A 24,851-nucleotide genomic window follows, 5' to 3' on the forward strand; every position below is an offset into this window, starting at 1 on the left:
AAGTATTTATTATTTTAATATGTAATTTAAAACTATGATTTAAATATTGATCACTTTTCAATAACAAATTGAAATTGAGGTTGAAGGAATGAATAAAAATAACAAAATTCAATTCAGTTTATAAGAAATTTTGTTTAAGTTTTTTATATTCAATATTTTAGTTAAGAAAATTAAAAGCAAAGTAGAATAATTAACTAGATAGAGATGATTGATAAGAAAAAAGTAGGCAAAGATATAGATAATAAATGTATTAATTATGAATTTCCATACTAAATTGATTAAAATAGAGATGATACCTCTGATTTAAATGGTGCTAACTCAACATAAAGTATTATATAAGATTTATTAAATATATTTTAAAATATATTTTATATTTTTAAGTTTTGCTTGTTCAATTATAAGTTAGATTGTTTTTTCAGTTTATTATTGATGAACTTGTTATTTATCAATTTTATGTAAAAGGGCATTTTTTAAAACAAAATGAGGATAGTAAGGAGATTTCTTTCAGCAATATTACCAATAACATATTTAATGCGTTGGATAAGAATAGTGATTTGAGCTATTTTTCTAACTAAGATGGAGCATATAAAAGGAGAAAACTTTTTGAATTAGAAGAATAAGAAATTGGTTCTACTTTTAGAAACATCAATAAGAGGAAAGATTATTATTAAGAAAATTTAGAATACAATGAATACGAAGAAAATATATATAGAAAGTAAACTACATAAAAATAATTATCATAAAACTATAGTAAAGGTGAGGAGTTTCTTCATTTATCTTGATTAGATGCTCAAAAGAATCAAATAAACTTATATTAGAAACTTATTATTATTATTCACCATTTCAAGTTAAATAACACAATTTATTTTTTTCTAAATAGAACTAAACTCAAACCCTTTCAACTTTTCCGATAAGATTTCAGAGATATTAAATTCAGAAGATCTTAATATGAAAATCCATAAAAAAGAAAGCGATAACTCCAAAAAGCATCCGTCGATTGAGCTTTAATGTTCTCCAAGCATAAAAGCTATGTGCTATGAAAATATAAAAAGAGCTTAAAAAACTCAAAAAGGCAAAAATTATTGCAATGACTCAGATTCTGAAGATGAGTGTGAAAGTTAAAAAAATAATTAAAATAAGTAAATTGATATATATTTATTTAAACTATTTTTAACATTTGATATATATATTTATTTAAACTATTTTTAACATTTGATATATATTTATTTAAACTATTTTTAACATTAACATACGCTTACTTATTTAACAAAGATAAAGTGATGATGATAATTCTTCTTAGAACACAGATAAAAAAACTTAAAAAAATTCAATATTTGAATAATCCCATTTCAATGAAGATATGATTATCGAGCTAAATGTAAGATTATTTATTTACGTAGAAAATAATTTTTTTACTTCAATTACTTAAAAATTTGACAAAATTATTGATAATTAATTATGAAAATATATATTTAATCTAATGGTTAATTTTTTAAAATATTTTGATATAATTGTTAACTATTTTTTGTATGAATTAATCGCTCATTTTTAAGAATATTTTTTTATTGATAAAAGAAAGCTTAGAAGAATTTGGATAAAAGAGATTTTTCTAACGATTTTAAGTCTATTGCTAATAAACCCTCTCTAGAGGAAGATACAAAAAAGAAGCCAAATTTTTTAAATGTTTTATTTTATATTACAAGATTTAAGAGGAAAATGAGATCGAAAATCAATTTTAAGTAGTTTTTATCATTAAAATATTGGCATTTTAAGCTGATAGACGATTTTTCTTATTATATTAAAAATGAAGATTAATCTAATTAAGTTTCTATTGATAAAATCTTTTCTAAAATATAAACTTTTTCTCCTTCATCCTTTGTTGTCGTTATTTGGCATCTATTAGTCCTTGTTATTTTATTAATTTAGTTATTCTTTATTCCTATGAAAGCAGGATTCTAGCTTAAATTGAAATCTGGATTTTGGATGTATTTTTTAAGAATATTGCCTGCTGTTGTCTTTAGCATTGAAATTTTATTGAAGTTCAACACTGGTTATTATTAAGAAGGTTAAATTGTAATGAACCGTAAATAAATTATTAAATCTTATTTAAAATGGAAATTTTGGATTGATTTGTCAGCCACAAGTAGTATCCTTGCCAATCAATCAATAGATAGCATGTGGTTAGATTTTATTTAATTTTTACACATATAGTAAATGACAAATTTGATAGATTTTTTAGATGATCATTTCTAAATATCATAAAGATTTTAAACTCTCTTTGAGCTAATTAAGTTAGGATTGCTTGTCGTAGTTATAGCTCATTTTTGTGGTTGTGTTTTTCATTTAGTTGCATAAATTCAAATACAAGAAGGTGAGATGAATACATGGCTTTAAGTTAAAGGCTTATAAGATGAAGATTGGATTGTGCGATATGTTAACAGTCTTTACTGGGCTATTATAACTATGAATACTGTAGGATATGGAGATATCACCCCAAATACTAATATTGAAAAAATTTTTGTCGTTTTTATTACAGTTATTTGCTGTGGAGTCTTTGGTTATGCTATTAATACTATAGGATCTATTGTGAGAGAAATAGCATTAAAAGAAGCAGCATTTAAGTATTTAAAAATTATTTTTTTTTATTTCATAAATTATTTTTGTTTAAAAATTTTTGAAATATTACTATAACCCCTCAATTTCATGTAAATTGCTATTTTTAGTTAAAATTTATATTTCTTGAAAAAATTAACTAAATTTTTTTAGAAAATTTTTTTTGAAGATTCAAGGCTAATTAAATTAGAGGATTCAACATAATTAAATAATTTTTTTTGTAAAATATATTTAAAAAGATAAATAAAATTTGACATAAGCATGTACATGAGAAATAGGAATATAAGTAGAAATGTTTAACTAAAGGTATTCAAAATATTAGAATACTAAAACCAGTAAGAGTAAGAAGGATCACATAAAGCTTCTTAGATACTTGAAAAAGTACCTGAAAACATTTAAAACGATGTTTTTATGGAATTTTATGGTAAAATACTTCATTCATGTAAGCTTTTTCGTTTTCATTTTACTGAAAAATTTATCAATGCATTATCACTCAAAATGCGTGAGGAAAGTGTTGGGCCTGGAGAGTGTATATTTAAGCAAGGATAAAATGATTCAAAGATAATCTTTTTGCTCAAAGGAGAAGTAGAATTTTATGTAACTTAGTAATTGGATGGAGAAAAAGAAAAAAAATTTATTCTCACAAAAATAGGAGTAAGATTAGATTTTTTTTTTTTTGGTAAATTAACTTATAAATTTTATATCTAATTAAAGACAGGTAGCTTCTTTGGACATAGTGAATTTTTTACAAACTAATCAAGATAATTTTCATGTTAAGCTACTTCAAGTTGCAATTATGTTTCTCTGAATAATCAAGATATAGTTTCACTTCTAAAAGATTATTAGAATGATTATGTAACTAACTACATTTTTTTTGCTATATTTGGTCATTAAAATTAGATTTGTTTAATTTTTTAATTCATTTAGAATTAATTTTTGCTAATTAAAAATATTTTTATTTAAGGAGAATTTCTGTAAGCTGAGAGATAATTTACTATTATACGGAAACTAAATAGATTAAATGTGTCTGAGTTGCAATTAATTTACTCATTCAATATTAGATTGTCCCTTGATTCACTTATGCTTAGACCGTGAATTTTTGCTAAAGAAAAACAATTATAGTTTCTTTTAATAAAGAGAAAGTAATCACTAAAGAAAAAGGCTTAAGCTGAATAGTCTAAAAATAAAATAAGATATCAGATTTATTGTTCGTAAAATCAGGATAGAGATAGTTGCTGAACAAAGACCGGACTTTTTAGAGTATTTCGAAGATTGCATGAATGAGACTGACCAAGAGTTTTTTTCTAAGACACCTATTATAAAACTGAGAATAGGCGGAGAATCACATGAAATTCTTCTTTCTGATGAATCAGAGGAGGAAGATGTTGATTTAGATCGAGACTTAGAAGAAGTTAAAAGTAACATAAACAATAATTTTGCGTTATAGATAGAACACATGAATAGTCTAAAATCAAATAGCTAGCAAAAGTAGCCTTAAAATAATAATTAAAATACATCAAATAATGCTAATCCTAGTATAAATACACCTTAAATTGCAAGAACTGTACAATTTTAACCTCAATAAGAAATATAATATTTTTAAAAATAAATATCTTAGCATTAACATTCTCATTAACAAGGAACGATTTAATAAATGTAGTAATAATAATAGAGAAGGTTTAGCTCATAGAATACCTATCAGAAATAATTATAGATTTATAGAGAATAAAGCTAACAACAAAATTCACATACTTATAGCTAAAAATCGCTCAGCAGTATGACAGATTTATAGCCTTAAACAGGATCAAATTTAAATTTAGGAGTACAGTAAGCTCCTTCAAATTAGACCACTCAAATTGTATCTAGCCCTAATCTAGCTCCTTAAAATATAATATTCTACCTCAATAATGCCAATACAAACCTTTAAAATCTTTAAGAAAAAACAACTCCAAAAGAATAATAAAAGCAAAATAATTCAAATTTGCTAAATGTTGATGTAAATGATGTCTACCAACCAAGTTATGGTTCTCAAAAAAGCCGATCTTAAAATAAGAACACAAGTAAATTTATTTTAAATTAATTAAAAAAAATTGAATTGAAAATCATAGATAGATTTTTAATTAATTAGCTAAATTCAATTTAAAATTATTTAATAAAAATCCATAAATGGAAGTAAATATTTAGAAAATAATATTTTCAATTAATTTTAATTTTAAGATGCATAAATTAAATTAGAAATCTATTTAATTCAAATTGAAAATCAATAATAATAAATAAACTTTTTAAAAATAAAATAAAAGACTCAAAAGATATTGATGAAAGTAAATCTATTTATTCTTCTAAAAGTGGAGAAAAAGGAAAAGATATAGAAAAGTAAGACTCTTTTTTGTAGAAGTCTGCATAAGAAATTGTTAATAATAAAACTCATCATTACTATTAATTTTTTGGAGTGATGAACTTTGAGTCAAAAAAAGACTACGAATTTTATTTCCCTCATAATAACCTATCTAAAATTTTGGATAAAATCAAATAAAAAGCAGAAGTTAAATTATTAGGAACTATAAATGTAGCATTTAATTTTGGTAATTTGTAGATGAGAAAAGTTGCAAAAAATACTCCTAAACAAAAGTTGAACTATTCATTTACTAGAATTAAGTTTGATAATCCACAGTCAAGCCCTAACCTAACCCAAGAAGATTAATAAAACTCAAATCAGATTGGATAGCATAATTCACCTTCTAAATTTAGAAATATGATTAAATGAATCAAAATTAAAGAAATGTAAATGCTGATATAAATAACATAAATTTTGTAAAATTTAATTTGTTAGTAAATTAAAATACTTCTATAAATTATAATATAGTTTGTTAACACTTAAAAAAAAATATATATAAACTAAACTATTTTATTATCTAAAATATTAATTATGTATTAAACATTTTTTTGTAAATATTTTCTAATTATAATAAATTATAAAATTAGCACTTAAATAATAAAAAAAGAACTTTAAATACTCTAAATCTTCATAAATATATTAAGAAATTTTATTTTAAGGCTAATAGAAAAATAATATCAAAAAAAGGAGTTTTAGGTTATGTTTTCAAAAATAAAAGAAAAAAATCTAACCTTTTATGGTAGTTTTTATTACTTTAATTTTCAGAATTAATAAAGTATTTATATTAGAAAATTTATCATATAAAAATTAGAATAAATTTTTAATTCTTTAATATATTAAGAGGGAAGTCAATTTAATTTGTGAAGTTATCCTTTAAAATATTATAAAGATCAAATGTAGTTCAAAAATTTGATCAACAATTATTTCAGAAAAAGATTAAAATTTACGAAATAAAGCTAATAAAAAGAGGAAAATTAAATAAAAATTATTAAGTTATAATTAACTTTATTTTTTTTAATAAAAGATTAATAGCTACATTTACTTCTATATGTTAAATGTAAAATTTATTTTTTAAGAGTATCTTACTAGTTGATTCATTCATTTTTTCTAACTATCTCTTCAAAAAATTATTCATAAAATCCATTTTCCTACGAGATATGATATGAGGATAAACAAACTACGGTTTGATGTTTGTTAGAATAGTTTAATAATTTAAATACATTTTAATAATTAATATATGGAACTATTGTAATCTATAAAGTATAATATAAAGTTTTTAATATATTTTTTAGCAATCATGTAAATTATAGATTGAAAATTAATCTAGTTAGTTATCTTCACTTGATTTATTGAGATTTATTTAAAGGTGTAGTGTTTAAATAAGTAAGTTAATCACTTTCCAATTTATTTCTAATATTTTTTATTTTTTTCAAAGAAGCTGACTTAATATGAGGTATCATTTTAACTAACCCTTTAAGCTGTTTTTTATTTTACCTTGCAATATTTGTATGTATGTTTTTACACTCTCTTGATTATTCTTTTTTTTCAATAAATTTGTTATTTAGTAAATGAATTTTGCTACTTTAGTAGCTATGAGATACAGGTAATAACACAGGTGTAGAAAAGCTTGAAAAAATTTAAGGTAACTAAGGAGAAGGGTCTCTACTTTTGGCTCTTTATTAATTATCTTATGGAATTTAGGAGCCATTATATATTGCATTTTCCTAAATTTGAAAGGTCTTTGGTTTAATAGGTGAAGATTGTAACGAATGCTATTAAGAAGTAGTCTGACTTTACTCTTTAAGCTTTCCTTGGTCTTTTTGTTTTTCTTAAAAGTATTTGATTAAATTTGTTTATGCTCTGTCTAATTATGCAGGTATTTATGCACTTTTTTTATAATTCAAAAAAGATTGCTCCTTTTCACTTTAAAAATATTTTTAATCTTCTTATTAATATTCATAACCATTATTCTAACAAACCACCTAGGGATTTCTTATTTCCAGTTAACAGAGTTATTACATCAGTATAATATGATGATATTTAGACTATTCCCCAAATAAATTTACATTAAGGTCTTTAATATTTTCTATTTATTTTGAAGGAAACATACTGCTTGAAGCTTTAATTTCTCCATGTTAAAAATTTTTGGCATTTTATAAAAATTATCTTTTAATTTTTAACTCCAAATCCAAATTAATTTTAAATTTTTATCTACTTTATTTTTTCATCAATTAGATCACTTTTTGAGATTTTAGTAGAGGGTTTTCTTGATTTAGTGCTAACTAAATATCGGCGGGTATTTTGTCTGATTTCCTTAAAGTTAATTAGGTATCCTCATTTTCATTTTTAGGTAGAAAATTATTCTCATTACTGTTTAATGATATTTTTTACACCTTTTTTCCTTCAAATATATTATGTTAATTTGTGCTATTCATAATATATTGGTTGCTGCTATTATTTTCTCTTGGAGATATCTGTATTTAATTAGAGCTAGTATATCCTGTTCGATCTGTATGACACATATTATTACAGTCTAATTAATTATTTTACTCTTGCAGTTTTTAGAAGTTGAGCACATACTTTGAAAAAGAGCTAGCTTAAGAATTAGTATTAAAGCTAGAGTTCATTTTACCTTAATACTCTGAGCCTCTGTATTGAGCGTTATTCACTTAATAAAATTCATTTTGCAAGTTAAATTGTGAATTATTCCGAGATTTACATGTGTGAGCTTGTTAATTTTGAATTTTATAATTTTATAGATTATTAAAAATTTTAGCATTTGAAACATATGGACTTTATTTAACTGAAGAAGTTTCATACAAGCTCGATCTATTTGATCTAGTTCCATCTCTGTTTTCAATCTCTGGTAGAAAAATAGACTCTTTATTTGGATACAAAGAATATAGTTAATCATGAATATTAACCTCTTTCTTTTTTTATTTTTAGTAAATTGAATAAAAATTAATTAATAAATAAATTAGAAAAATAAATTACATTGCTTTGTTGCCTTTATATTAATTGATAATTTGCTTGAATAATACTATCTTTTATTCCAAGTTTAGATGGTCTTGAGTTTTAAACTGAGCTCATTCTATTCCTCATAGCTTACTTTGATTCCAAATAAAAATTATTTTCCTGGTTTCTTCTTTTTTGAGAAAATTAGCTATTTGGTCTTTAACTAGGAAAAAACTGACCAAAATCGTTTCCATCATATGAGTTTATTTTCCTTTATAATCTATTGTATGCCAAAGTATTATTAGGCGAGAAATCTTTCTGAATGATAGAATCAAAATTATTCTTTAACGAAAGAGGTTTTTCATCTAAAGCTTATCTTTGTGATAAGCTTAACGACCTTTCTGATACATTATCTTCTAAAGGAAAATCACTAAAATAATAGCTAGTTAATTAACTAGATTAATATGAAGCTGGAGAACGTAGGTTATCTTAGCTACCATTTTAATATGATAAGTTTAGAGCACTCCTACTGGTGTTTTAAAGCTCTAATTCATTATCAATCTTTTTGCTGTCAATCTGTTAAATTAAATTTTTCATTTTTTCTTCTGAAGAACCTTTTGCTTAAATAACTTTTTATAAACGCTAATTGTAATATTAGTTCTTCTCCTTGATTTACTTAGCAAACTCTTCAACTGATTTAAACATGTACAAATTATTCAAAAATATCTAAATTAATTTAAAAGTAAAAAATAAGTATTTTGTTTTAAAAATATAAAATTTTAGAAGTTGAAAAAATAAAATCATAAAAAATTGCATCAATAAATAAATAAATCTCATTTTTTTAAATGACAATATTTTTTAAATTATTAAGTAAAGTTTAAATTTATTAATACACAAATATGATTCTAATTTGAATATATATTTAAATATTGTCCAAAAAATTACTAAAACTGGAAATTGGTGAAATGAAACTTAAAAAAGGAAAATTTTAAATAAAAAATATTTAAAATTTATTAAATATTTTTTAACTTTTATTAATTGAAGTTGATAGAATTATTCAACCAAAATTAGATTGATTTATTAAATTAAAATTAATTTAGACAATAAAATGTTTGCTTTTCTGTTTATTTAAATTTTATTTATTGTAAATTTTTTATAATTTTAAAAAAATGAATCAGTGTTTTTGTTTAAATTTTTAAATGATTAAATATTATTTACATGTTTATTAAGTTTGTATACTTCGACTTCTTATGATATTACTTCAGCCACGTTGGAATGATAAAAAATGAACTTAGATAAATTATTAGATTGCAAGTTATTTAATATATGATCTGCTAAATCTTCACAACCAATATGAGAATTAGTTCCTTAACTAGTAATTAAAATCTATCTTTGATGTTACTTTACATTCTTTTATTTGTTAGTATGATTGTATTTATCTATAATTTTGTTACTGCTTGAAATGTTTTTCTTTTCATAAGAATTAGCTTCTCCCTCATTTTAAGTATTAGCAGACTAATCGCTTTAAATTAATCTTGAAATTTAAATTTCACCTCTTTTTATAAAAAATATATTCTTTACTTCATCCCCTTGCGCAAAAAGAAGAGCCTTTTTCGGATAAACTTCTATTTTTATATCCAAAAGTATAGAAAGAAGGTTTGAATTTGGTATATTATTGAAAAAACTGTATGATTTTAAGAATCCTAATCTTTGTATTTTAATTTATTCATGGTATTGCCCTAGTATTTTATCAAATCCATTTTTAGTTAAAGTCATTAAATGTGTCTCCTCTTTGCAAACCATCGTGCCTGTCCTAATATTATTTAAACATTTTACAAAATATTTAAAAAAATAAATACAGTTATTAATATTTTGTACACTCATCCATTTTTACAAATAAAAATAATCAAAAGAGTTATTTATTTCCTTTATCAATAAAATTTTGGTAGCAAAAGAAATCAAAATAAAACCAATAAATTGATCATAATTAAAAAATATTCAAAAATTATAAATAAAATTTTAAGATAATAACCAAAAAAAATTATTTATTTATTCATTCATTTTTTAATTATTTTATTTTTTTTTTAGCCTTTATTCAATAATAATTAAATTTTAACATCTAAAATAAATAAATATATTTAATTTACCTTCTTTATTTAGTCATTAGTGCTATTTCACCAAAGGCCTCTCCTGCAACAAATGTTTTGATCAAATTCATGTCATCGTATACTCTCTTTAAGTAATCAGATTCATCTTCTTCCTCTTCTTCTTGATCTGCGATATTGTTGGAAAAAGACTCACCATCACTATTGTTTAACTTATCCAAGTTTTATTTAATTATTTTCCATTTGCTTTCTTTTTATTTTTCTGATTCAAAGATTTAAGATGAAATTCTGTTTAAACGGCTGTTTTATCTCTATAAATTGCTTGATTCTGTAATTGGTGTTTTGGATCCAACAGAATTATTTGAAGTAGATTTTTATAAACTTTAAGCTGATACCTCTACTCTTTTTAGTAAAATTTGTTTCATTCTAATTTTAAATATAAAGTTGATTACTTTTTTTTCTAGTTTTTATCTTTTTCTTCTCTATTATCATCTTTAGTCAGTTTAGGAATCATCAAATAAACAGCTCCTTTTTATTTAAAAATATATTTAAATTCTATAAAAACTCAAATAAATAACTACCCTTCAACACGATATAATAAGTATATCCAAAGTCACCTATTTTTATTAAAAAAACAAATAGATAAAGATATTAAATTTGTTTATTGGTTTTATAATGATTTACATAAAAAATATTTTTTAAAAACTACATTAAAAAATAAATTTATTCTATTCATCGTGATTTAATGTTATTATTCATTTATTTAGAAATTATATTTATTTAAGAATAAGTATTAAATCCATAAATAAGCATTCTGTTTTTATTAGGTTTTAAATTTGAAGAAAGAAAACTAAAATACTTAATTATATTCAAATTAGCAAACTAATTGAGGTTTTATTTACTAAATTTAATGAGTAAATATTAAATTAGGATATGATTTTTATGTGATTTAAAATAAAAAATAATTTACCAAAGTTGAATATTACTTAGTGCTTTGAAAATTTCTCATAACTGAATTCGTTCAATAAGATCTAAGTTATATTATGCTTATTGAGCAGATCTGGATTCTTTTAAAACAAAGGAAGATCTGAAATGGCTTTCTTTAAAAATGTTATGTCTTTTATTGTTTTATTCTTATCCTTAAGGATCTAGATCACAATCTGTAAAATAAAGTAGAATAATTAAAATAAAATTTTAGTGATTATAAACATATTAATTAATATTTGAATTACTTCTTAATGCTCTGGATTATTAATATCAACTATGTTTATGTTTTGAACTTTTTATTGTCTTTCTCTTTTATTAACCATCTAATTTATGCTCTCCTTAGTTAGATTCATGAAGTTTTAATCAACTTAATTTTTTTTTCTCTTCTAAATCAGTAAGCTTCTGTCTTATATGCCCTATAAATGTTCTTAAAGCTATTTTGATTCCTCTTAGCTTTATTTATTCTTTGCCACTAATGGTATTTCTTTCTAAAATGATTTCAATTAATTCATAAAAATAATGGTTTAAGTGTATTTTATAGGCTTTAAAATTCATATTGAAGTAAATTAATTATAAATAATCTCATACTTTTTGTTTTATTTGCTCTAAGTTTTAATTGTCTTAGCTTTTTTATGTAGGAGATTCTTAAACCTAGTTAGGTTTTTCATCATTAATTTTATTATTTTCATAATCATCATTTGTAATTTATTTTTTGCTAAATTATGATGTAGCATTTTTAAATGATTCAAAATAATTCTTTCTAGATGAAATAGGGCTAATAGAGTATTCGGTTCTTTCATTTTAAAGATTTTACATAACTGTTTTTGTAGATTTTCAAAATTTATAATGGAAACCTATTTAATCAATATTTTTTAATTCTACTTAGCTTTAATTGGTTATTTTTGTATAAACTACTTTTAATTACTGATTTTAAAGTCAATTAAAACTTTTAAAGACAATCATAATTTTTATGTATTTTACAAAAAGAAATTGCATCTCTACATAATTAATAAAAACTTTCTTTAGTTTTATTAACTAGCTAGTGTTATTAAAGGGATTTAGCTAGCTAAACATCATTTAATTGAATAAAAATTTTTGCTAAATTAATTCTTTTTGCATTCTTATAAAATTAAAAATTTCATTCAATAAGAATTTAATATGATTTATTATTTTTAGTATTAAGCTATTTGTTTATTAGGCACACTATCAAAAATATTTTTATCAAATAAACAAAATTTAAAAATATGAAATAACACTTTCCATTATTTTATTCTATGATAGGACCTTTTCTAAAATAAATGAAAAATAATTTAAAACAAAAAAAAATATTTAATAAAGATTATATATAGGATAAGAAACTAATGTGTCCTCAATTTTATTTTTATATTTATCAAAAATTGAACCTAAAATATCTAATTTATAAAAAAGGAAAAAGAACTTATAATTTTTGCTGCAATAGAACAGTATTATTACTATGCATACAATAATAAAAATATTTTTAATTTTAAAAATATTAAAGCATTTATTAAATTTAATATCATTAATTGTCTTCTTCTAAATAAAGACTTTGTGCAAAGATTATATCTCTTCTCATTTTTTCTTAGCAGCTTTCTATTTTAAGCGATAGAGAGTTATTACCAATGTATTAAGCACTATTTTTAATGTTCTTCATCAAATTATCAAGTCTCAACATGCTTCTAATAATAGTTCCTTCTTGGACATCTGTTAATAAAGTAACATGGAGAAAATCTTTTCCTTGAATCCATTCATAAGCTACTTTCATTAATTCTGGACTAAAAATTTCAGATAAGGCCTCTTCAATTTTACCAACAATTATTATCTGAGTTTATAAGTATAAGTTTTAAGAGAAGATTAATTAATTCATAATCAATTAAACTCATATATAAATTTATATTTTTTGAAATTAAAATAATTTAATTACCTCATTATCAATTTCTAGTTAAATTACTTAAAGGAGAATTTCCTTAGTTTTGGTATAGGCATCAAAGAAATTAATTGAGTACTAAAATCCATGATTTTCATAATCTTTAGAGGGATCATAATCCGATTCATTTTCTTTTTTCTTGCATTGAGTAACGAATCCTATTAAAATAGCAGCTATCTCTGCTTCATCAAGTTCATCAAAAATTCCTTAAACTATAAGTTCAGAAACATAAATATTTTCAATTTCTTTAGCAAGCCTTGCCTTTATCTAAGGAAGATTGTCTTCATCAATATAATTTAATTACTTCAAAAGATTTAATCTCCTATTATTTTAAATTAGTATTTCAATTAATTGAAGAAATTTATTTTTTTATAAAATACGCTTAAAAGTTTTTATGTTAAGCTAAATCATCTTCATCTAAAACCTTAATTAAATTATCAAACTCTGTCTAAAGTTCATTTTTTTGAGATATTAACTTAAAGTGTTCGATTTTTTTATTGCAAGTGAAGCATAACGATCTTTCATATCCATCTTGAATAGATTCATATATTGCTTTATCATTTTAATTTGATTCAGTTTCGACTTATTTGTAATCCTTTAAGAATTCTTGTTTATTCTTTATCTTTTTGTTTTAAAATAGTTAAAAAAAATATTATTTTGATGAACAAAAGCTATTATTTTATTAATAAAATGTTATTATTCTTTTACATATTTTAGGTCTTTGCCATTTCTAATCATTCTGTAGTCTTAATAAGTATTTTTCATCTTGTAAATCAAATTATTTGCACAATTTGTTAAATAATCTTTATTCCTTAAACCAGTCTTTTTAGCATCGAAACCAACATCAAATATCTTAGAAATCATTCTAGCTGGTAATTCAATTAGTTCATAAATATAATCTTTTTTTTGAACTTAAATGTGATAAGGTTTGTAATTATTTTCTGTGAAAAAGCATGATCTTCCAAGCTTTTCAAAGTTAGGCTATACAATTTTGTCTTAAATTTCGTAGGCAAACATCACAACAAAATAATTTTCATATTTTTCCTTCTTAATAAATTCGACTATTAAACCTAAATAATCATTATAGTCTTCATCAATAAATTGGCAATAGCTTGGAATTGCAAACTCCTCTTAGAGATATTTTGTTTCGGTAGACCAATATGCTTTGTTTGCCTATTGCATTTACTAAGTGATTTAGTAAAAATCTTCTATTGGAAGAGTAGGCATTGTTAAAGGTTTTATTGGGCATACTATTTACTAAATATCCTTTAATTTTTTCTAAACCTCATGAGTTCTCTTCAAATTAAAAGGCAATTAAGAATATTTATCATTTTCACTATAACTTTTTTTCATCATCTCTGTTACATCAAGTTCTCTTGAAGAAAGTAGCTTCATAATTAGCTCATAAGTTATTTTAAACTTAGAAGATAGCATTTCTCCCTATTTAAATATAAAAAAATAACATAAAAAAAGGATTTTTTTTCAAAACTATCTATTCCACCTTGTGATCAAGTATTTTGGTTAGTTCCATTTTACTTGGAAGTCTTTTTGGCTCAGTCACTAAAATAATAACATTTCCTTTCAAATCTAAACCTCTACGACCAGCTCTGCCACTCATTTAAGTGTACTCAGAGGAGTTTAAAATTCTCAATTGAGAACTATCAAATTTTTTCACACTATAGAAAATTACTATCATATTTAAAAAATGATATATTTAATTAATTTTATAAAAAAAATTCTTACCTGTCTTGGTAGGCATATTGATACCCATAGCAAAAGTTTCAGTAGCAAACAAAACTTTGATAAGACCTTTAGAAAACAGAATTTCTACTACTTCTTTTATAAAAGGAATGACATCACTATGATGCACAGCAATACCTCTCATCATTAAATCTTTCAAAGTTCTAATTTAATGAACTTCTAAATCTCTAGGTTTTAGTTTGTGTGAAGCTTTATTAAAGAATTCTTCAATTTATTTCTATTATTTATTAAAAAATTATTATTTAAAAAATTTATTTTAATATTTAGTTTAATTGATGAAAATATTCAAAAAAATCTTATCAAATAATTTTCATTTTTATAAATGATATTAGAAAAAATATTTATCAATAAATTAAATTAAAAAAAGCTTATTAGTAGGAATAAATTTAAGGTTGAGAAAGCCTAAAAAATTAACTATAAAATGGAAATTTGTGAGATTATTGAGTTATTTCATGAACCGAATATATTGAATTAAAAATAATTTCTTTTTGATTTTTTATTATTTTTTAAAAATGAATAAATAAATAAACATTTCTTGATTTATTTTTGATTAAAATGCTCAAAAAGCATTTTTTGTGTCTATTAAAAAAATTAGGAAATGAAAGATAATTACTGATTCTTCATGACTTATCAAGTTGAGATTTCCTAAACTTTCTGAGAGCTACTTAATAATATTTTTACTGAAAGCAAATACCACACAAGGTAAAAGCTCGTTCTTTTGGCAATATTTTAATACATTTTTGACTTATTAAGCCTCTGTAAGTGGTCCGTTGCCACCACTTTTATTTGTCTTATTACTTTATTTAATAAATTTTTCTTAGATGAACTTTTATTTTGCTTTGGCATTTTAGGAAAGATTTGTATTTTTATAAATTTCTTTATCTTTTTTCTCTTGTTTTAATTTATCTTTGGCATTAACAATGTTTTTCTTATTGCTTTCTTGTTCTTTAATATACTTATTTATCTTTTAATAGTTTTCTTGGTTAAAACCTTCATTAGCTGATTTAATAATAAATATCTTTCCATCATAATAAATAGAATGCTCCAAAGGAACAGGTCTGTGCAAAGTTTTTTGAACATAAATTTTTCTTTGCTTTGTTCTTCCAACCCAATTAGCAAAATCCATATGGTTAGGTACTGTTGCACTCAACATAACTAATCCGATGTATTCAGGTAGTAAAATGATTGTTTCTTCCCAGACAACACCTCTATCTTAATTATTTACGTAATGCACTTCATCAAAAATAACCCTATTTTTAATAATTTAATTACATCCTTAAAAAGAGAGAAAATTTATTAAAATTTAAATGAAAATCAAAGAAATTTTATCAAATTAAATAATAAATCATTTTTTATTTACCATGCGATATCTCTAACTATGTCATGTCCCTTATAAAGCATGTTACGAAGAACTTCTGTAGTAACAATTAGACAGCTTGCAGTAGGATTTAAAGAGACGTCACCAGTTATAATACCAACATCATCTCCAAATTTTTCTTTGAAGTCTCTATACTTTTGATTTGACAAAGCTTTAATAGGTGAAGTATAGATGGCTTTTCTTTTGAGCTTTTTTGCAAGGGCTATGGAATATTCGGCAACAACTGTTTTACCTGCAGAAGTGTGAGCACAAACAAAGACATTTTGACCTTCTTCTAATCTCAAAATAGACCTTTTTTAGAAATTATCCAATTCGAATGGGTACTGAATAGCCATTCTTTCTTTAGGTAATTTATCTTAGAATATAGAGACATCTTAATTGTCTTCTACAGCCCATTGATTCTTTTAAAAGAGCGCTTCTACTTGTTCAGTTTCCTTCAATCTATTTTTTTAATATAATTTCTTTTAATCTTATTAATTTTTAACAATACTTACTTTGCTTCTTTAAAGAACTTCTATGGATTTGTGCTTGATAAGAGAGAATATTAATCTTCTTCATTGTTTTAAGGTTCATTGACAAGTTCATCAATTTATAGTCTCTGACTAGCTTATTCGATAATTTCATTAACTTCCTTTCCTTTAAAGACAAGACTGATTTTATTTTTTTTCTCAACTTCACTTTCATAGTAACTTTTGATTTCTTTCTATGCCTTGTCAAAATCAAATAAATCTTCTTCTTGCACCTTCTAAATATTTAGCTAATCTTATACTTTGTTAAATATTTTAACTCTCTATTCACCAATTATTTTGTTTGCCTCTGACTCCATTAAATTTTCATTTTTGCCTTTGTCTGATCTAGAATTTTTTTTAGTTTCAGTGGTTTTTTCATTTTATTTGCAAAATTCATCAATATTCTTTGCAAGATCTAGGAAATCCTACTCTATTTATTCTTTGTTGCTATATGGTAGGTATTTTTTAGTTTTGTAACTTAAATCTTCGTCTTCAACGTTCGATGATTTATCGCCAATCTAAAATATTTTTCCTGTATATCCCTCTGAAGAAAAGTTTTTAAAGTTGACATTTATCATCTCATTATTAAAATCAACCAGTTCGTTTGTCAATTCATTGAACTAAAATCCAACAGAAAAAGGATTCTTGGAGTTAATATTAAACTCATCAATACTCTTAGAAGTAAACTAATTTTCTAACTCTTTATTTAAATTTTTATTATCAAATCCATCAATAAGCACTTCGTAATCTAGTTAGTTAATTTCTTCTTCAATGATAAATTTTAATTCTTTTTACTAAATTATTAATAAAAGCATGTTTAATAAATAATATATCTATCTTCATAATGTTACTCTAAGTGTTTGGAGGTTGCTAAAAAATGTATCATTATGAATAGGATTATAATGGGAATTGTTAAAAATAATCTTCTTATTTGATTTCTACTCTAAATTTACTATAAATCCTTATCCCAAACCTTTATCTTCAACATTAAATTATATTATTCCTTTCTAAATACCCAAAATGCTCTTAGAATGAACTTATTCAAGTTTATTTGCAGTATTTAATGAAATGATCTTTTCAAATTCTTCAACAAGCTATTAATCGCACTCAGTCATTTCTTAATAAATTGTCAATTAAGTAATATTTATTCTAAAAAAGTGGAATATTTATTAATTAAATAAAATTTGTTATCTTCTAATTGATTTATTCTCAAAAGAGTTTGTATCTTATTTAAGTAAATAAAAAGTTCATTTCAATCAAACTATTTTTTATCAGAAAAACGCATCTATTAAAATTATCTTTAAAAGTATTAGTTTTTTTATTTTAATGCTTCATATAGCATCTATTAGATACTATAATCACTCAAATATTATCATTATAACATTATATATTAATTATGAGTTTATTCTACTTCAAATTAAATTAATTAGTAAAGTATGATAAAAAATATTTTATTTAAATTTCATAAATTAGAATTAAAAAGATTAAACTAAATAATACTGTTAAATTATTTTATTAAAAACAAATTAAAAAAGTATAAAATTTAAAACTTTTAACTGTCTTATAGTAGGGGGGATCATATTATATGGGGGGGGGGGATCTTAATATAGAGAGTATACAGTAATTATATAAAAAAAATAGAAAATGAAATAGAAAAAATTTTTATTTTCAGTATCGAATTTTATTTTATTCCGATCCAGTGGATCATGCCAAAACACCTCTAATTATTATTTCAAAAACTAAAAATAGTATATGTTTAAAATATTCAAGAATTTTTTTTAAAAATTGAAAATAATACAGTTTAAAATATGTGTTAATGATAATTTTTCGGTTTTCCACATCTAAATTATTTTTATCATCTAACTAAAATTACCATATGCCACATTAATTTATAAAAATTAAATTCTCATTAACTTTCTCTAACTTTATTTTCATATTTTAAAAAATAAAAGTACTTTAAAAGGGTTATTGAGAGAAATACACTTATAAAATAAAAAAATATTTATTATATTAAATCAATTTAAATATTAAAAGTAAGAACTTATAATTTTTACTGCAATAAAATATTATTCTTGTTATGCATACAGTAATAAAATATTTTTAATTTTAAAAATAATAAAATATTACTAATTAAATTTATTTCAAATAATATTATTCATTAATTGTCTTCTTCTAAATAAAGACTTTGGGCAAAGATAATATCTCTTCTCATTTTTTCTTGGCAGCTTTCGATTTTAAGAGATAGAGAGTTATTACCAATGTACTAAGCACTATTTTTAATGTTCTTCAATAAATTATCAAGTCTCAACATGCTTAAAATAATACTTCCTTCTTCAACATCTGTTAACAAAGAAACTTGGAGAAAATCTTTACCTCGAACCCATTCATAAGCTACTTTCATTAATTATGGACTAAAAATTTCAGATAAGGCCTCTTCAATTTTACCAACAATTATTATCTAAGTTTATAAGTATAAGAATTTTAGTTTAGAATTTATTCATGATTAGTTAAACTCATAAATAAATTTATATTTTTTGAAATTAAAATAATCTAATTACCTCATTATCAATTTCTAGTTAAATTATTTTATTGAGAATTTCCTTAGTTTTGGTATAGGCATCAAAGAAATTAAGTGAGTACTAAAATCCATGATTTTCATAATCTTCAGAGGGATCATAATCTGATTCATTATATTTTTTATTGTATTGAGTAACGAATCCTATTAAAATAGCAACTACCTCTGCTTCATCAAGTTCATCAAAAATTCCTTAAACTATGAGTTCAGATACATAAATATTATCAATTTCTTTAGCAAACCTTGTCTTTAGCTAAGGAAGATCATCTTCATCAAAATAATTTAATTATTTCAAAAGATTTAGCCTCCTATAATTTTAAATTAATATTTCAATAGAAGAAATTTATTTTTTTTATAAAATACGCTTAAAAGTTTTTATGTTAAGCTAAATCATCTTCATCTAAAACCTTAATTAAATTATCAAATTCTATCTAAAGTTCATTTTTTTGAGATATTAACTTAAAGTGTTCGATTTTTTTATTGCAAGTGAAACATAATGATCTTTCATATCCATCTTGAAAAGATTCATATATTGCTTTATCATTTTAATTTGATTCAGTTTCGACTTATTTGTAATCCTTTAAGAATTCTTGTTTATTCTTTATCTTTTTGTTTTTATAAATAGTTAAAAAATATTATTTTTTATTTTGAAAATTTTAAATTAAAAATTTATTTTAAATAATTTTTTATTTTTAAAATTCTTTTGATGAAAAAAAGCTATCATTTCATTAATAAAATGTTATTATCCTTTTACATATTTTAGGTCTTTGCCATTTCTAATCATTCTGTAGTCTTAATAAGTATTTTTCATCTTGTAAATCAAATTAATTACACAATTTTTTAAATAATCTTTATTCCTTAAACCAGTCTTTTTAGCATCGAAACCAACATCAAATATCTTAGAAATCATTCTAGCTGGTAATTCAATTAGTTCATAAATATAATCTTTTTTTTGAACTTACATTTGATAAGGTTTGTAATCATTTTCTGTAAAAAAGCATGATCTTCCAAGCTTTTCAAAGTTAGGCTATACAATTTTGTCTTAAAATTCGTAGGCAAACATCACAACAAAATAATTTTCATATTTTTCCTTCTTAATAAATTCGACTATTAAACCTAAATAATCATTATAGTCTTCATCAATAAATTGGCAATAGCTTGGAATTGCAAACTCCTCTTAGAGATATTTTGTTTCGGTAGACCAATATGCTTTGTTTGCCTATTGCATTTACTAAGTGATTTAGTAAAAATCTTCTATTGGAAGAGTAGGCATTGTTAAAGGTTTTATTGGGCATACTATTTGCTAAATATCCTTTAATCCTTTCTAAATCTCTTGAATTCTCTTCAAATTTAAAGGCAATTAAGAATATTTATCATTTTCACTATAACTTTTTTTCATCATCTCTGTTACATCAAGTTCTCTTGAAGAAAGTAGCTTCATAATTAGCTCATAAGTTATTTTAAACTTAGAAGATAGCATTTCTCCCTATTTATTTATATATAAAAAAATAACATAAAAAAAGGATTTTTTTTCAAAACTATCTATTCCACCTTGTGATCAAGTATTTAGGTTAGTTCCATTTTACTTGGAAGTCTTTTTGGCTCAGTCACTAAAATAATAACATTTCCTTTCAAATCTAAACCTCTACGACCAGCTCTGCCACTCATTTAAGTGTACTCAGAAGAGTTTAAAATTCTATATTGAGAACTATCAAATTTTTTCAAACTATAGAAAATGACTATCATATTTTAAAAATGATATATTTAATTTTTTTAAAATAATTCTTACCTGTCTTAGTGGGCATATTGATACCTATAGCAAAAGTTTCAGTAGCAAACAAAACTTTGATAAGACCTTTAGAAAACAGAATTTCTACTATTTCTTTTATAAAAGGAATGACACCGCTATGATGGACAGCAATACCTCTCATCATCAAATCTTTCAAAGTTCTAATTTAATGAACTTCTAAATCTTTAGATTTCAGTTTTTATGAAGCTTTGTTAAAGAATTCTTCAATTTATTTCTATTATTTATTAAAATTATTATTTACTTCATTAAAAGATTTAATTAAATATTTCCTTTAACTGTTAAAAATTCAAAAAGATCTTTAAATTAATTAGTTTAAATATTTTAAATTCTAAAATAATTTTCATTTATTTTAATAATATTAATATAAGAAGTAATATTTTTAAATAAATATTTAATGCAAAAAGCAAAATTGTAAGAATAAATTTAAGCTTTCTTAAAAAAGGTTTAGAAAATCTAAAAAATTAAAATAAAAACTGAAATTTAAATTTGGGAATTTATGATAATATTGATTTATTTTTGATTAAAATGCTCATAAAGTGTCTTTTAGGTCAAACAAAAAATATTAAAAATAAAATTGAAGAAAATGTAATATAATTACTGATTCTTCATGGCTAATCAAGTTGAGATTTCCTAAACTTTCTGAGAGCTACTTAATAATATTTTTACTGAAAGCAAATACCACACAAGGTAAAAGCTCGTTCTTTTGGCAATATTTTAATACATTTTTGACTTATTGAGCCTCTGTAAGTGGTCCGTTTCCACCACTTAAATTTGTCTTTTTACTTTATTTAATAAATATTTCTTAGATGAACTTTTATTTTGCTTTGGCATTTTATGAAAGATTTGTATTTTTATAAATTTCTTTATCTTTTTTCTCTTGTTTTAATTTATCTTTGGCATTAACAATCTTTTTCTTATTGCTTTCTTGTTCTTTAATATACTTATTTATCTTTTCATAGTTTTCTTGGTTAAAACCTTCATTATCTGATTTAATAATAAATATCTTTCCATCATAATAAATAGAATGCTCCAAAGGAACTGGTCTGTGCAAAGTTTTTTCAACATAAATTTTTCTTTGCTTTGTTTTTCCAACCCAATTAGCAAAATCCATATAGTTATGTACTGTTGCACTTAACATAACTAATCCGATGTATTCCGGTAGTAAAATGATTGTTTCTTCCCAGACACCACCTCTATCTTAATTATTTACGTAATGCACTTCATCAAAAATAACCCTATTTCAAATAATTTAAATGCATCCTTTAAAAGAGATTTAAAAGAGAGAAATTTTCAACAAAAATATTAAAATTTATATCAAAATCAAAGAAATTTGGTCAAATGAATTAATAATCAATTTTTTTATTAATTACCATGCAACATCTCTAACTATGTCATGCCCCTTATAAAGCATGTTACGAAGAACTTCAGTAGTAACAATTAGATAGCTTGCAGTAGGATTTAAAGAGACGTCACCAGTTATAATACCAACATCATCTCCAAATTTTTTTTTGAAGTCTCTATACTTTTGATTTGACAAAGCTTTAATAGGTGAAGTGTATATGGCTTTTCTTTTGTGTTTTTTTGCAAGGGCAATAGAATATTCTGCAACAACTGTTTTACCTGCAGAAGTGTGAGCACAAACAAAGACATTTTGACCTTCTTCTAATCTCAAAATAGACCTTTTTTAAAAACTATCCAACTCGAAAGGGTACTGAATAGCCATTCTTTCTTTAGGCAATTTATCGTGGAATTAAGATACATCTTAATTATCTTCTTCTGCCCATTGATATTAGTCTATGCTTTATAAGAGAGAATTTTATGCTTTTTTATTGTCTTAAGATTCATTAGTAAATTGATCAACTTTTAGTTTATGACTAGCTTAGTTAATAATTTCATTAATTTCCTTACTTTTATAGACAAGACTGATTTTTTTTTTTTTTTCAACTTCACTTTCATATTAACTTTTGATTTCTTTCTATGCCTTCTCAAAATCAAATAAACCTGCTTCTTGTACCTTCAAAATATTTAATTATTTATATACTTTATTAAACATTTTAACTTTCTATTCGCCACTTATTTTGATTGCCTCTAACTCCTTTAAATTCTATTTGTCTGATAAAATAATATGTTTATCATTTTATTTGCAAAATTCATCAATATTATTTGCAAGATCTAGGAAATCCTACTCTATTTAAACTTTATTGCTGTATGGCAAATATTTTTTAGTCTTGTAATTAATATCTTCGTCTTCAACTTTAGATGATTTATCGCTGATCTAAAATATCTTTCCTGTAAATCCCTCTGATGAAAAGTTTTTAAAGTTAACATTTATCATTTCATAATTAAAATCAATCAGTTCGTTTGTTAATTCATTGAACTAAAATCCAACAGAAAAAGGATTCTTGGAGCTAATATTGAATTCATCAACACTCTTAAAAGTAAACTAATTTTCTAACTCTTTATTTAAATTTTTATTATCAAATCCATCAATAAGCGCTTCATAATCTAGTTAGTTAATTTCTTCTTCAATAGTAAATTTTAATTCTTTTTACTAAATTATTAACAAAAAAATGTAAAGTAAATAAAATATCTTCATAATCTTACCCTAAGTGTTTTGAGGTTGCTAAAAATTGTATCATTATGAATAGGATAATGATAATTGTTAAAAATAACCTTCTTATTAGATTTCTACTCTAAATTTACTCTAAATTCTTATCCTAAACCTTTATCTTCTACATCAAATTATAAAATTCCTTACTAAATACCTAAAATGTTGCTAGAATGAACTTATTTAAGCTTATTTGCAGTATTCAATGTAATGATCTATTCAAATTTTTCAATTAGCTACTAATCGCATTCAATCATTTCTTTATAAATTGTCAACTAAATAATATTTATTCTAAAAAAGTTGGATACTTATTAATTGAATAAAATTTGCAATATTCTAATTAATTTATTTTAAAGAGAGTTCGTATCTTTTTTAAGTAGATAAAAAGTTCATATCAATTAAAATATTTTTAATCAGAAAAAAGCATCTAATAAATAAATAAATCTTAAATTGTATTGATTTTATCATTTTTAATTTTGGAATAACATCTATTAGATATTAAAATCACTCTCATACTCTCTTTATTACTTTATCTTTAATTTTCTATTAATTATGAATTTATTCTACTTTATATTAAATTACTTAGTAAAATATCATAAAAAAGATTTCTATTTATTTAAATTCCATTAATTAAATTCAAAGATTAAAATAAATAATAATTTTTAATTATTTTATTATTAAAAAATTTTAAAATTTAAAACTTTTAGCTCAAATATTTAATTATTTGTTATTATATTAAGATAGATTTTATTTAAATTAAAATATTATTTTATTAAACCAAATTTAAATAGTAATTTAAAAAATTTTAATAAATTTATAATTTAAATAGAATATATTTATTTTTATTTTTAATGCAATAATATTATAATCTATTTATAGTATATATATTATTTATTCTATCATTTCTACTTTATTAATTAAAATTTTACTAACTAAAGCTTAATGATTGTATGCATTAAAAAAACTCTATTGTTGAAATTAATTTTAATATCTAATAATATTTTTTTTTATCTACATTATTATATTAATTTTAATAACCTATTTTAAAAATATACTCTTAATAAAGAAATAAAATAAAATAATAATTTGATTAAAATTAAATTTCTAATTTAATTATTTTCAATAAATAAAAGTTAATTAAGAAATATATGTTGTCTTTCTTTTTCTTGTTTAATTATAATATTAATATCGAAATTATCAATTAAAAAAA

The 24,851-nt window shown here is 22.5% G+C and overlaps 4 protein-coding genes across 4 annotated transcripts; 1 reads left to right on the forward strand and 3 right to left on the reverse strand. All coding sequences in view use genetic code 6, as the record gives it.

The window, feature by feature from the left end:
• Window positions 1–204: 204 nt before the first annotated feature.
• TTHERM_00628569 (cyclic nucleotide-binding domain protein) lies at window positions 205–5,377 on the forward strand (the record flags this gene model as incomplete). The annotated part of the gene is made up of 10 exons (XM_001471375.2): window positions 205–328; window positions 463–756; window positions 881–1,139; window positions 1,273–1,378; window positions 1,576–2,083; window positions 2,138–2,621; window positions 2,853–3,267; window positions 3,328–3,468; window positions 3,578–4,673; window positions 4,914–5,377. The coding sequence occupies 10 exons, from the start codon at window positions 205–207 to the stop codon at window positions 5,375–5,377; spliced, it is 3,891 nt and encodes a 1,296-aa protein (XP_001471425.2).
• Window positions 5,378–6,345: 968 nt separating this feature from the next.
• On the reverse strand, window positions 6,346–11,871 carry TTHERM_00628568 (cyclic nucleotide-binding domain protein; the record flags this gene model as incomplete). The annotated part of the gene is made up of 9 exons (XM_001471374.2): window positions 6,346–7,938; window positions 8,003–8,689; window positions 9,182–9,776; window positions 10,111–10,470; window positions 10,521–10,596; window positions 10,650–10,685; window positions 11,039–11,228; window positions 11,301–11,543; window positions 11,644–11,871. The coding sequence occupies 9 exons, from the start codon at window positions 11,869–11,871 to the stop codon at window positions 6,346–6,348; spliced, it is 4,008 nt and encodes a 1,335-aa protein (XP_001471424.2).
• A 721-nt stretch (window positions 11,872–12,592) lies between these two features.
• Window positions 12,593–17,763, reverse strand: TTHERM_00628560 (DEAD/DEAH-box helicase family protein; the record flags this gene model as incomplete). The annotated part of the gene is made up of 10 exons (XM_001019542.3): window positions 12,593–12,895; window positions 12,998–13,322; window positions 13,381–13,622; window positions 13,709–14,440; window positions 14,502–14,689; window positions 14,744–14,978; window positions 15,375–16,011; window positions 16,122–16,580; window positions 16,634–17,442; window positions 17,500–17,763. The coding sequence occupies 10 exons, from the start codon at window positions 17,761–17,763 to the stop codon at window positions 12,593–12,595; spliced, it is 4,194 nt and encodes a 1,397-aa protein (XP_001019542.3).
• A 1,040-nt stretch (window positions 17,764–18,803) lies between these two features.
• On the reverse strand, window positions 18,804–23,898 carry TTHERM_00628550 (DEAD/DEAH-box helicase family protein; the record flags this gene model as incomplete). The annotated part of the gene is made up of 9 exons (XM_001019541.2): window positions 18,804–19,106; window positions 19,207–19,531; window positions 19,587–19,828; window positions 19,978–20,709; window positions 20,775–20,962; window positions 21,013–21,247; window positions 21,632–22,268; window positions 22,404–23,584; window positions 23,638–23,898. The coding sequence occupies 9 exons, from the start codon at window positions 23,896–23,898 to the stop codon at window positions 18,804–18,806; spliced, it is 4,104 nt and encodes a 1,367-aa protein (XP_001019541.2).
• Between the last annotated feature and the right edge of the window lie 953 nt (window positions 23,899–24,851).

This window comes from Tetrahymena thermophila (assembly GCF_000189635.1).
Source record: "Tetrahymena thermophila SB210 genomic scaffold scf_8254584, whole genome shotgun sequence".
In the NCBI taxonomy this organism is placed as follows: Eukaryota; Ciliophora; class Oligohymenophorea; order Hymenostomatida; family Tetrahymenidae; genus Tetrahymena; species Tetrahymena thermophila.